This window comes from Capsicum annuum, chromosome 5, assembly GCF_002878395.1.
Source record: "Capsicum annuum cultivar UCD-10X-F1 chromosome 5, UCD10Xv1.1, whole genome shotgun sequence".
NCBI classification, from domain to species: domain Eukaryota; kingdom Viridiplantae; phylum Streptophyta; class Magnoliopsida; order Solanales; family Solanaceae; genus Capsicum; species Capsicum annuum.
The window spans coordinates 219,858,342-219,870,338 of NC_061115.1; the positions used below are offsets into that span (position 1 = coordinate 219,858,342).

Here is an 11,997-nt window from a genome sequence, read left to right on the forward strand (position 1 = left end):
ACTTTGTCGTCCGTGTTAATTGTCATAGTGTTATGCTTGTAGTGTCTTGTAATTTAGAGTTCTTCTGGCGATGTTCATTGTTTTCGGATAGATCGTCTGTGATGTTACTTTGTGCTTGTCTTGTTTATGTTTTTATGTATTGTATCAATACCTATTATGTCTTTTCTATATTACTTTTTGTCTTGAGTCGAGTATACCGGAAACAGTTTATCTACCCCACCTCTGAATTAGTGGTATAAATTGCATACATTTACCTCCCCGCATCCCACTCTATAAAAATACCCGATATATTGTTATTGTCTGAAGGTCGATTAAAATAAAATGGGAGTGTCACATAGGTATAAAAAAAAGTTACATATACACCTTAACTTACAATATTTACACAAATATCCACCCTTACAAAGTAACTATAAAAATTCAAACTAATTATGTAACTTCGTTGAATATACCGAAGAGCTAATTATGTATCTTTACAAGGAAAATAAGTATCATCATTGTATGTATTATGTATCTCTACAGATCCAAAATAAAAAAAATGTATTGGGGGCTAATTATGTATCTTTATAAAGAAAAAGAAATGTATTTTCGTTGGATGTATCAGGAGCTAATTATGTATATCAACGGATCCAAAATTTGAGATTTTCAGTAATCGTGTAAAATATATAATAAAAAAAAATAACAAACTCTCGAAATTTATGTTATTTATGTTGTTCTAGAAAATAAAATTTCAAAATTATAATATGGTCCCTTGATCATAGGTTAAAATTGTCAAAATACCTTATTAGACCAACAAGCTGCCGCTAAGCATCAGAAAAACAGAAAGAGCAATAAAAAGATGAGCAGATCTGGTCAGCCTCCTGATCTTAAAAAGTAAGTTTAATAATCTTTTTATGAATTTGCTAATAATTTTTTTGCTCAAAATTAATATCCAACTTCTTTACAATTTATTTATTTTTTGTTTAGGTATATGGACAAGCAACTTCAAAGTAAGTTAATACCCCTTTTTGTTTGTTTCTCTTAATTTTTTGTGTTGATTTGGATTTTGTTTGTGTTATTGCTTTGAATGTTGAAACTTTAACTTAAAGTTGTGAACTTTGTGTGCATGTTTGCTTGCTTGCTTTTTTCTGCAACTTGATTAGGAGTCGTTTGGTGTGAGGTATAAGTTATAATAGTCTCGGGATAAAATGTAGGATTATTTTATCCCATGTTTTGTTGGAGGTACTAGTTAGTCAAGGTATTATTTATCCCACCATTTATGTCTTAGTGATGGGATAAGTTATTCCATATATATATATATATATAGTGGGATAATTAATCCCGAGATAACTTGTTCCCAACCAAACGACCCTTAAGTCGTTTGGTGCGAGGTGTAAGGTTTCTCAAGATAAAACGCAGGATTATTTTATGTTGGGTTTGGTTAGGGGTATTAGTTAGTTTCGGGATTATTTATCCCACAAGTTATACCATAGTGGTGGAATTACAGAACGACCCCTGAGGGGTACCTATTCCAAAAAGTTTTAGTCGTTTCGTACACGTGATAAGGTGGTATATCACAAAATTAAGTTATATCGTGATTAGTTGATAGTGGGATATATCTTTTTTTGGTTATAACTGTGGTGTGCGGGTCAGCCAGCTTGCGCGCGCGCCCCTTGATTGATTAATTCCATGAGATACTTGTCACCTCTGACCAATAACATTTACTAGCTAACTCTGCCCACCAAGGCTAGAACAGATGAGAAGAAATCACCTAGTGTTTTATCTCTGTTGGGATTTTAACGTGTGACCTCTTGATTGACCACTTGGTCACACCCTTGGGTGCACTATGTAATAAATTTATACCGTCAATTGAACGTAATATAAGCTTTTTCACAGGCTTAATCTGGAATATCTCACCTATCCTATCAAACAATATTCATGAATGTCATTATGTTTTTGAACTTTGTGTCTGCTCGGTTTTTGTTGTTTTCAGAATGACTTCTTCGTTACTAACTGCTTTGTATACGTGTTTTTATATGCTTTACTTGAGCCGAAAGTCTATTGGAAATAGCCTCTCTGCCTTCACAAGGTAGGGGTAAGTGGTGTGTACCACTTGCGGGATTACACTGGGTATGTTTTTGTTGTTGTGTGACTGCTCACTTTTAGTCTTGCTGCAGCTTTTATGGGGCTCAAGGGATATTGTTTATAAGGTTTTGGGCACATAAAACTGTTTATGGCTTAAGTAAAACGGCACATACGACCGCTTACGGCTTAAGTATAGCCTCTCTACATCATCTGAGGTAGTGGTATGGACTGTGTACACTTTACCCTCCCTAGACCCCACTTTATCGGAATACACTCGGTATGTTGTTGTTGTTGAAGTCCCGTCAGGGTTTTGTTTTCCATAATGTCCAAGCGTTATGAACTTACGGTGTAATTGGATTAGCTTATTTCCACGGTTACTCATTATGAGTTGAGTCACTAGCGTTCATCACCAAAGTACCGTAATTTGTCTTAATATATAAGAATATTGGAATGAAACAGCTCCAAACAGCTAGGTGTAGTTGTTGTTTGTTTTGTTGTTCATCATTATCGAAACGTGTAAATCCATTCCCCTCCCCTTTAACATGATGCTTCTGCGGTTGTACGACAAGTACTGATTCTGCATTTCAATAACATTGCATATGTTGACATTGGTTTTGCTTAAATTGCTCGACTAATGTGTCTCGTTTTGCATAATGTGGAGTCATATTCTGTGCTCTGTATTCTCAAATACAATTCTTATTACTGCATATTTGGTTTGCTCATATGTTATCTCAGTGTTTGCGTTTGAGGAAAAAAACTTAAGTATTTGATACGTAGTAGCTTATCATCGACATCAAACATGTGAAGAATACCGACTTTTATTTTGCTGGACATGTCAGAAAAGTAATACAGTTTTTAAGGATCAATGTTCATCGTCTGAATCACATAATCTGCTATGTTAGTCGGTTTCCTTCACGAGGTTTCTTTTGAGAATTAACTAACTTTGGTGTACCTTTTGTAGTCAAGCTGAATGCCAACCGGCAAGTTGTGGGGACTCTTCGTGGGTTTGATCAGTTCATGAATTTGGTTATTGACAACACCGTTGAGGTCAATGGAAACGAGAAGAATGAGATTGGCATGGTGGTAAGTCTATATTGCTGTTTTCTCATTACTCAACGGCCAACGCTTGGTTAGCTCTATGGCTCATTCGTTCTAGAAATGCCACAACTATCGCGGTCGCTAACTTTTTACTTGTTGCGTGATTGATGTTGCAGGTAATTCGAGGTAACAGTGTGGTGACGATTGAAGCACTGGAACCGGTTGCCAGACCACAGTAATACGAATGAAGACGATTATTAGAGGGATCTTTATCTATGTTACATGATGTTTACAGCATTTGTGAATTATGTAATTGTACCTGAATTAACTAGCTTTTTTGACTTGATGAAAGTTGCATTTTCCTTCCAACCTAGAGTTTTATTTTTGATTTCTCTGTTGAATTATAAAAAAAATGAAACTTTGTTCATCGGAGGTAGTGGTATGGACTACGTATACTTTACCGTCCCCAGACCCCCACTATGTGGGAATACATTGGATATGTTCGTTGTTTGTTCATCTAGAACACATGTTCAGAATTTTATCCGGCATACAATGACAATGTGGGGACATGAGTGCCCTATCGTGAGATTACCTGTTGAACGTCTTATGGCACCTTTGCGCCGACCTGAGCAATGCAACAATGAGAGTACCCTCGATCCTTGTCGTATATGCTTGGTGATCCCCGCCTGAAGCGCTCGCTTGGAACCTTTCACTTAAAAAAAAGTGAATGATTGATAATTGAGTTGTATTTTGATAACAGTTGATGATAATTCAAGTAAGAAACTCGTACCCTTAATAGTTTAAGGGCATTAAACACGAAAAAACCTAAACATCTAAACCGTTGTTTAAAAATTATATTAACTTTGTGCCACGTAAATTGTGACGAAAGAATTACATAATTAAAAATCCATTATAACCACAAAACCCGGTCAAAAACTAGGACCCCACTTCACCATTCCCTATAAATAATAAATACCAAAACACCAATTAACTCTAATCAAATCATCCTACTAAAAATTTTACTAAACCAAAAAAAAAAAAAAAATGGCAATGAGATGTGTCGTTTCATTCAATAAACTCCGTCGTTTAATGGAAAATGGAAATGTAGCTCATCTTCGAAACTTTAGTGATGGAAAAATACTAGGTGAAGAAGAACGTGCTCAAGAAAATATTTACATTCAGGTCATTATTATTATTATTATTATTATTATTATTATTATTATTATTATTATTATTTGGATTTAAATGAATAGAGTAAAATTGATCTATTGACAGATCTAAGTTTGGAGGACGATATTGTATTGTATTGTTAGTTTAAATATGATGTTCTACATTTTAAGTGTTATGACAGGCAGATCTAAACAAAAAATAGTATAAATAATTACTCCAATATGTATATTATGTGTGTAAAATAATTACGTACTATCAATATAATAGAATGTGGTTTGCATGGATGTGATATATTTTTATGTATAATATAAGCTTTGTGCTAGATAATTCATGGCTTTTTTTAAAATTTTGTGAATAGAAAATGGAAAGGGAGAGATTGGAGAAGGCAAAGCAGAAGATAGAGAAAGAGAAAGCTGAGAAAGAGAAGGGTGATAAGGTTTGGATGTTTATTTTATTCTTTTTTCTTGTTCTATACATATACAGTGGCGGACCCAACTTTTTTAGGTTGTGGGTGCTCAAAAAAAAAAATTTACTAAACAATGAAGCTACAGGGATTCGATCCCCGGATGGGAGACATGAAAGTTATGTCTAAAGTTAGAGCACCCAACCATGATTTTGTTCTCTGGGTGCTTTTGTATATATTTTATCATTTTTTCACTGTTTCTTATATAATTATACCTCTTCTACGTCGAGTTTAGTGGGTGTTCGAGCACTCGAAAATTGCACGTCGGTCCGCCCATGTACATATAGTCATACATATAGCGAGTACGTCAGTGCTAATAGATAGGAGGACTTTGTTATTCACGTTAGCGGCTATACTACTGTTATCATTTTAGAATGTTGTATCATTTGTTGTGTTGGTGTAATATACCACAAATTATAATAATCATTACAGTTGAAAATAAAATGAACAAAAGTGAAGAAAATAAAATAATCTTCTTCTTGGCTGAGGCACGGATATCTCGCTTTCTTTATGGAGATTCAAGCCCATTGCGGCATAATCTACATCGATCCAGCAGTAATCTCTTAACTTGTTCCCTCCAGGATACAACAACCCATCAACGATTTATAACTCAAACAACTCCGGATTAGTTGAAGAGTCCAAAGCTCCACCATAAAAACACCTTCCTTCAATATATATTTACTCTCTTTGTATAGTGAATATAGTTAAAGACTTAGAATATTTTCTTTGTCTCAACTCTTTCTTTCACTAATATAATTACTCTCTTGTGTATAGTGAATATAGTTGTAGACTTAAAATATTTTCTTTGTCACAACTCTATCTTTCACTACTACACACTATAATCTTTTTCACACTTATTATGTTTTCTTGTACATTCTACATCAACACTAATGACCTTAAGAGTTACAAGAACTAATGGTCATATGAGTTACAAGAACTTATGGTCATCTTTATCACAATCCATACCCACTAACACAAAAATATAACGTGGTGAGTTACAAGAATAATGACACAACTTTCTTCAGTTTATGCTTACCCCAAACTATACCCGAAAAGTCGAAGCCACACCTAAACTATACTAGTGACCTATTATACACCTAAACTATAAAAAAGTGAAACTATTTACACCCTGTCAGGCTACCACCACTTGCATGTGGTGTAGTGTTTTACACGCGCTGCCACGTCAGCACTACATCAGTAAAAAGTATCATCTTTTTATAGTTAAACTGTGTAATAGGTCACTTATATAGTTTAGGTGTGGATTTGACTTTTCGACTATAGTTTGGGGTGGAAACGATGCCTTTTCCCTTAATGTTTTTAGCCGTTTATTTTTGTTATTTAATAGGTTGGACGGGCCTAAGATAAGTGTAACACACGCGTCTTAGAATGGGGATCGCGGGGAGGTAATAATATCACTTTTATATAGTTAAGGTGTGTAATAGGTCACTTATATAATTTCGGTGTGGCTTAGACTTTTCTTGTATAGTATGGGGTGGAAATGATATCTTTTCCCTTATTTTAATAATAAAATGCACCAACATGTTGTATTACTTTATGAATCTTGTCTATGATGCTATTGTGTGCGGTAATTTCTATTATTTTTTGTTCTTTTGTTGTTTCTTGTCTAGATTATTTTACCTTAAGTCGGGGGAATATCGAAAACAGTCTTTCTATCTCACCTCTGAGATAGTGATATGGATTGTGTACACTTAACTTCTCCAGACCCCACTTGATGGAAATATACGCTTGTTGTTGGGTATTTTGGTTTGACACTGCTTCACACCCCCCCCCCCCCCCAAAAAAAAAAAAAAAGAAGGGAGGTACATCTGAGTTAAACTTGTTATTCAAATAGTTTGCCAAGAGGGTTTGTATTCTACGCATGATTGATCGGTGACCGATAGCGAAGTAGTACCAATTGTCGCGTGCTCTAAAGCTAGTCAGGAGCCTCTTACTTGATTACAGTGGGCAGGTTGTTGTATTCACAAGTGGATGGCGCTTGAAAGTCTTCTTTCCTTTCTCGACGGTGAAGTAAGACGAAGCTCATGAGCTTATAATCCTAGGTCGGAACAAGTTGATAGGATTCCCTTTTTTACGTCCCCATGCTTCCCCCGTGTGGCGACATGAGGGCGAGAAAAGGAAAGAGAGGGATGGAGTTTCTCTCGCTTGTTTTTGATATGTTTTTAACTTCTAATATTCCTTTTTCCCACTGCTTTGTTTTGTTTTTCCTCAAGCGAAAGATCTATCATTTCTACCCTTTTCAAAGCTCATTCTGTGGTAATACTCTGGGTATTTTGTTGTTGTATTTTTAGTTATTGTAACACAATTGAATGTGGAGAGATTCACGTGTTGGATTGACGATTATCTTCTTTTAATTTTTAAAATATTTACTCTCTCTTCTTTTTTTTTTTGAGATTATACTGAATATGTTTTCTTAACTCTGACATTTCTTTTTTATTTAAGCAGAAAGCTGAAGAAGGGGCTAACAAGAGCTGAATTGACATTCTCAAACTCTTGCTTTCAAGTAATCTTTGACAAATAAATGGATAATGACTTTGTGTTACTCTTTGATACTGTTGGTTTTTGTACAAAGTGTTTCATAGTTATTATCCTCCATGTTCTTCCTCCTTGAAGTTCTTTTTTGGTTGCAACTGTAAAAACACGTTTGGTTCGAGGATCAAATATCATCTCTTTTGAACCAAGTTTAAGTTTCAGATATCAAATGATTGAATCGAAGAAAATAAACAATGTATGTGCATCCTATTGATATGGTTTCTTTTTTCCCAAACTATGAGATGCAAGAACAAAAAATTGAACTAGCCAATGAAGTGGTGAGAATTATGAGGTCTTAAAATACGAATTCAGTGGAAGCAAAAGATGAAGGGGACTTTTCCACGTCCGTTTATAAGCATATGATGAGTCGTATCACTCGCTACTTGTGCTGGTGGGAGGTAGCAGGACGTTTAATGGAATAGGTAAAATGTCTTTCTTAAGTGTATGAAAAATGTAATTTAAAAGGATTCAACAATAATGGTATTTTACTGTGAAAAAAAACAATATAGAGTCGCTCGTTACTTGTGCTGGTGCACTAATTTTCCGTCCAACAACATACGCACTGTAATCCTGCGAGTGGGGTCTGGGAAGGTGGGGTGTATGTAAGCAAGCAGACCTAAAAAGACAAGCCGCCAGTGCGCGGATCCAACTTAACCCTGTATGTATGTGGAAAATAAATGTGACATGTTATTGTCACTAACATGTAGCACATCCACTCGAATCGCAATGAGGCAGGGAATCAAGACATATCGAATATCAGCGTAACTTGGAGGCGAAAAACTCCTAACCATGTTACGCGTTCATCTACAGGCTACCGAACCTGGAGGCGAAAAAACAGAACACAAACTAGTGAACACATCGACATTCAGGCTAAAAAAGTTTAACACCATTCTGTTCTTCAACCATTTTGCCAACAATTTCATCATCAACAGTTCTGCTAGCATTGGGAAAAAGATCGATCTTTAAGCTCCCGGATTCACTAACTAAAATCAACTGTCAACTAGAAAATATTAAACTTCACAAGTTCGAGCATCGTATGCAGGGGGGCCACCTTGTATGTACAGGTATGAGTGTTTCGTTTTGTTTCCTGCTACTCACCTCTACTGTGCGAAGTTGAAGTTTTGAGTGCCTCTTTGGTTTTGTAAGCTACTTTGAGGAGGCACTGTGTTGGTATCCACTGCAGTTGTAATATCGTGGATGCTGGACCTTTTTCGTTCTTTCTTCATTGCCTGTTGTCTAATGAAGTATTTTTGCGCATGACTAGCTACTTGTGTTGGCGTCCTTGATACAACCACGTTTCTTGAAATGCTTCTCCAGTCGCCCTTCCCGTATTTTTCCAGCCCGATAAGGAATAACCTATGCAAGAATATTACGATTTTGAGTCACATAACAGCTATAAAACAGCAATGTCAGTAATAACCAACAACTACTACGACTCAAATAATGCCATGGAACAACAACTGCACCGACTCTCCAAAATTGTTGCCACACCCCTGTCGGATCTTCCAAAATGACTACTTTTGGAGTATTCGACATCAACTGCCTTCATTTTTGAAGAGTCTGAGCGACATAGTTTGTAAATACTCTACTGATATAACTGAAAGCGCCCACGACACTATAATGGCGGGGACAAGATTATCAATCCCAAGCAAGTTAGAGTTGGTTATATGAAATTGGATAAGAATTTGTCGAAAATTCTTTAAGCTCATATGTGCAATCACCATACTACTAAGCACAATCAAACAACCCTTTGGAAGATCTAAACAGTAAACAATGAAAACTAAACTGCCCATGTCTATCAAAATGGTCAATTTACTCTCACAAAGATCAAGAGGCCGACTGTCTCAATCTAAAAAGATAGTCCCCACCACCCTCATGGTCGAAAATCACCATTTTGTTGCACGCCGGCACCAATGATTTTCGAGCACGGTACAAAGAAGAGACAAGAACAACTGGATATAGGACAGATTACACAACTGAGAAGGAAAATTCAAGTTTTATCAGTTTACCAGTTCATAGATCAAACGGAAGTGTAGTTCATGAATAGGATTTGTTCTGGCGCAGACACTTTTCTCGGCATTTTGGCTAAAGATCAGAAATAGAGAATTACTCTTAGGCAGCTCAGAACAAAAAAAAGAGTACCTTTTTCCTCCTCCTTTTTTCTTGATGAGTAAAAAAGAGTCATTTTTCCCACTAAACAAAGCAGAAAGAAAAATGCTTAGATTGAAACGAAAAACACTCATTTCCGAGCCAAAAACTCCGCCATTAACAAAAAAAAAAGAATATAGTATTTCCTTTTGATGAGTAAAAAGAGTTGTTTTGTTTCCACTGATCAAAGAAGAAAGCAAAATACTTGAACTAAAATCTGAAGAGACTCATTTCCTAGCCATAACAAAAAAGTAGATAAAAGAAGAATTAGTTGAAATACCGTTATTCTATACTTTGACCATCTAGGAAGTGAGGATTTGAGATGGACGTGTGGACATACTAAAAGAGATGGGATTAGGAACGGAATTATTCAGGACAAGGTAGGAGTAGCCTCCGTGGTAGACAAGATGAGGGAAAGAAGATGCACAGATGTTCATGTGAGAGGTTGGCTATAATGGGTATAAGGAGAGGTAGAGGTAGGCCGAAGAAGTCTTGGGAGAGGTGATTACTGATTAGACGGGACATGACTCACAACAGTAGCTGAAAACATGACCCTAGGAAGATATGAAGGCCAATGATTAGCGGAGAAGGTTAACAACTAGTTGAGTGTTGTTTAGTTCTCTTATCGGTAGTGTTATTATTACTTCTTACGTTTTTAATCTTCCATTTTAGTAGTACCTAATGTTTCCTTTGGTTCACCTATCGTATTATTTGTTGTCACTACTTCTATCTTCTTAATCGTTTTCAACGTGACTCTTTGCTACCCTATTTTTTTACATACTAGATTATAATATACAAACCCAAGCTAAAAGTCTATCGAAAATACTCTCTCTACCTTCCCAAGACAGAATTAAGGCTGCATACACATCACCTGTCACGCCCCGAGCCTACACTCTGAGCCTACACCCTGGACGTGACAAGGTACTTGGAGCAACGCATGAACTTGTACAAGTTTCTTAGGGGATAGCTTTAGTGCATGATCTGGAGTAAGACTCATTTATAGAAGTGAGACCCTCACAACCATAAACAAGATCCTACCGACCCAACTTCATACACTACCTAGGACACTTAAACTCTGTGCTCTGATACCAAGTAATCTGTCACGTCCAGAGTATAAGGTCGGACCGTGACATCACCTTTCTCGAACCCCACTAGTGGTATTATAATAGATATGTTGTTGTACTGTTATTTTCAACGCATTTACCCATAATCTCCAAAACGGTAAACAACAACAACAACATACCTGGTGTAGTCACAAAGTGGAGTCCACAACAACAACATATCCCATGTATTCCCACAAAGTCAAAGTGGGGTCCGGGAAGGATAGACTGTACGCAGTCCATACCACTACATTAGATGAAGTAGAGACGTTGTTTCCGATACAAAGTGGAGTCTAGGGAGCTAAAATATACGACCTCACATGACTATTTCCAATACACCCTTGACTCAAAACAAAAACAATCTAGAAAAGGACGTAATACAAATACTAAAAACAACAAAAATAGTACTAACAAAAACAACATACATTAGCATAACAGTACTAAAACAAAATAATACTACAACCGAACTACACATAAACAACATATATCAACCTTTAAAACAATTTAATTGCATTCCAAAATTATCCAATTAAACCCAAAAAAAAATAAAAAAATGCTACCGGTGTTCTTCTTCAGTCCATGGAGTCCCCTTTTTCCTTTCAGCCGAAACCCGACCCGAATCACCTTCTAATTCAACCCGACCCGAATGACCTTCCAATTCAACCCGACCCGAATCATCATCGGTATAACCCGGAAATTCGATCCGACCCGAATCAATTTCAAATACATCATGAACAAGGTCATCATAATGAGCCATAATATCATCGATTGATTTTCCAGGTACATAATCGGCGATTAATTGAAACCGATCGGCGATATTTTCGGGGTATAAAACTAACGCGTTTTCAAATAATTTATCGTCGTTTCGACTCCATATCGACATTGAATTTGAAATTCAATTAATCGGCTGAAAATTTGGGATTTAATTTAAAGAAATTTTATTCGGCAAAATGAGAAAAAAAAAATGGATTTTATAGAGAGAAATAGAGGGTTAAAAGGGAAAATACGTTTTCTTACAAAAATATAGTAATTCAAAAAATAGGTCAAACGATATAAATTCACGGTTTGTAACTTAATTATAGAAAATCTCAATATTTTACATAATTATTAAAAAAATTGATTTTGAATCTGTCGAGATATATAATTATACAACCAACAAATATACATTTTTCTTATGTAAAGATACATAATTAGCTCCCGATATATTTTTTCCAATTTTGAGTCTGGCGAGATACATAATACATCCAACAAAGATACTCTTTTTTATTCGAAAAGATACATAATTAGCTCCCAATATTTATTATTTTTTTATTTTAAATTTGTCGAGATATATAATTAGCTCCCAATATATCCAACAAAGACACATAATTAGCTAAGGTTGTTGTAGTTACTTTGTAAAAATTATCGTTAATTAATGTATTATTTAATACACTAGTAATTTATCGAGTACATGAACCTAAATGAGTG

The 11,997-nt window shown here is 35.7% G+C and overlaps 3 protein-coding genes across 3 annotated transcripts; 2 read left to right on the forward strand and 1 right to left on the reverse strand.

The window, feature by feature from the left end:
• Positions 1-676: 676 nt before the first annotated feature.
• On the forward strand, positions 677-3,468 carry LOC107871372 (probable small nuclear ribonucleoprotein G). The gene is made up of 4 exons (XM_016718294.2): positions 677-870; positions 964-986; positions 3,023-3,144; positions 3,276-3,468. Exons 1-4 carry the CDS (start codon positions 836-838, stop codon positions 3,336-3,338), a joined length of 243 nt encoding a protein of 80 aa, XP_016573780.1. The 5' UTR covers positions 677-835; the 3' UTR covers positions 3,339-3,468.
• A 612-nt stretch (positions 3,469-4,080) lies between these two features.
• On the forward strand, positions 4,081-7,492 carry LOC107871371 (uncharacterized protein At2g27730, mitochondrial). The gene is made up of 3 exons (XM_016718293.2): positions 4,081-4,281; positions 4,628-4,705; positions 7,196-7,492. Exons 1-3 carry the CDS (start codon positions 4,144-4,146, stop codon positions 7,223-7,225), a joined length of 246 nt encoding a protein of 81 aa, XP_016573779.1. The 5' UTR covers positions 4,081-4,143; the 3' UTR covers positions 7,226-7,492.
• Positions 7,493-8,119: 627 nt separating this feature from the next.
• LOC107871370 (transcription factor SRM1) lies at positions 8,120-11,663 on the reverse strand. Its single transcript, XM_016718291.2, has 2 exons — positions 11,091-11,663; positions 8,120-8,638 (listed from the first exon to the last, which is right to left on the reverse strand). The coding sequence occupies exons 1-2, from the start codon at positions 11,411-11,413 to the stop codon at positions 8,383-8,385; spliced, it is 579 nt and encodes a 192-aa protein (XP_016573777.1). The 5' UTR covers positions 11,414-11,663; the 3' UTR covers positions 8,120-8,382.
• Positions 11,664-11,997: the final 334 nt, after the last annotated feature.

Coding starts and splice junctions, on each gene's coding strand:
- LOC107871372 (XM_016718294.2), top strand. CDS start 836: ATGAGCAGATCTGGTCAGCCTCCTGATCTTAAAAA. Junction 871..963: donor CAGCCTCCTGATCTTAAAAA/GTAAGTTTAATA, acceptor TTTTTTGTTTAG/GTATATGGACAAGCAACTTC. Junction 3,145..3,275: donor AGAATGAGATTGGCATGGTG/GTAAGTCTATAT, acceptor TTGATGTTGCAG/GTAATTCGAGGTAACAGTGT.
- LOC107871371 (XM_016718293.2), top strand. CDS start 4,144: ATGGCAATGAGATGTGTCGTTTCATTCAATAAACTCCGTCGTTTAATG. Junction 4,282..4,627: donor AAGAAAATATTTACATTCAG/GTCATTATTATT, acceptor TTTTGTGAATAG/AAAATGGAAAGGGAGAGATT. Junction 4,706..7,195: donor AGAAAGAGAAGGGTGATAAG/GTTTGGATGTTT, acceptor TTATTTAAGCAG/AAAGCTGAAGAAGGGGCTAA.
- LOC107871370 (XM_016718291.2), bottom strand. CDS start 11,413: ATGTCGATATGGAGTCGAAACGACGATAAATTATTTGAAAACGCGTTA. Junction 8,639..11,090: donor TGGACTGAAGAAGAACACCG/GTAGCATTTTTT, acceptor ATTCTTGCATAG/GTTATTCCTTATCGGGCTGG.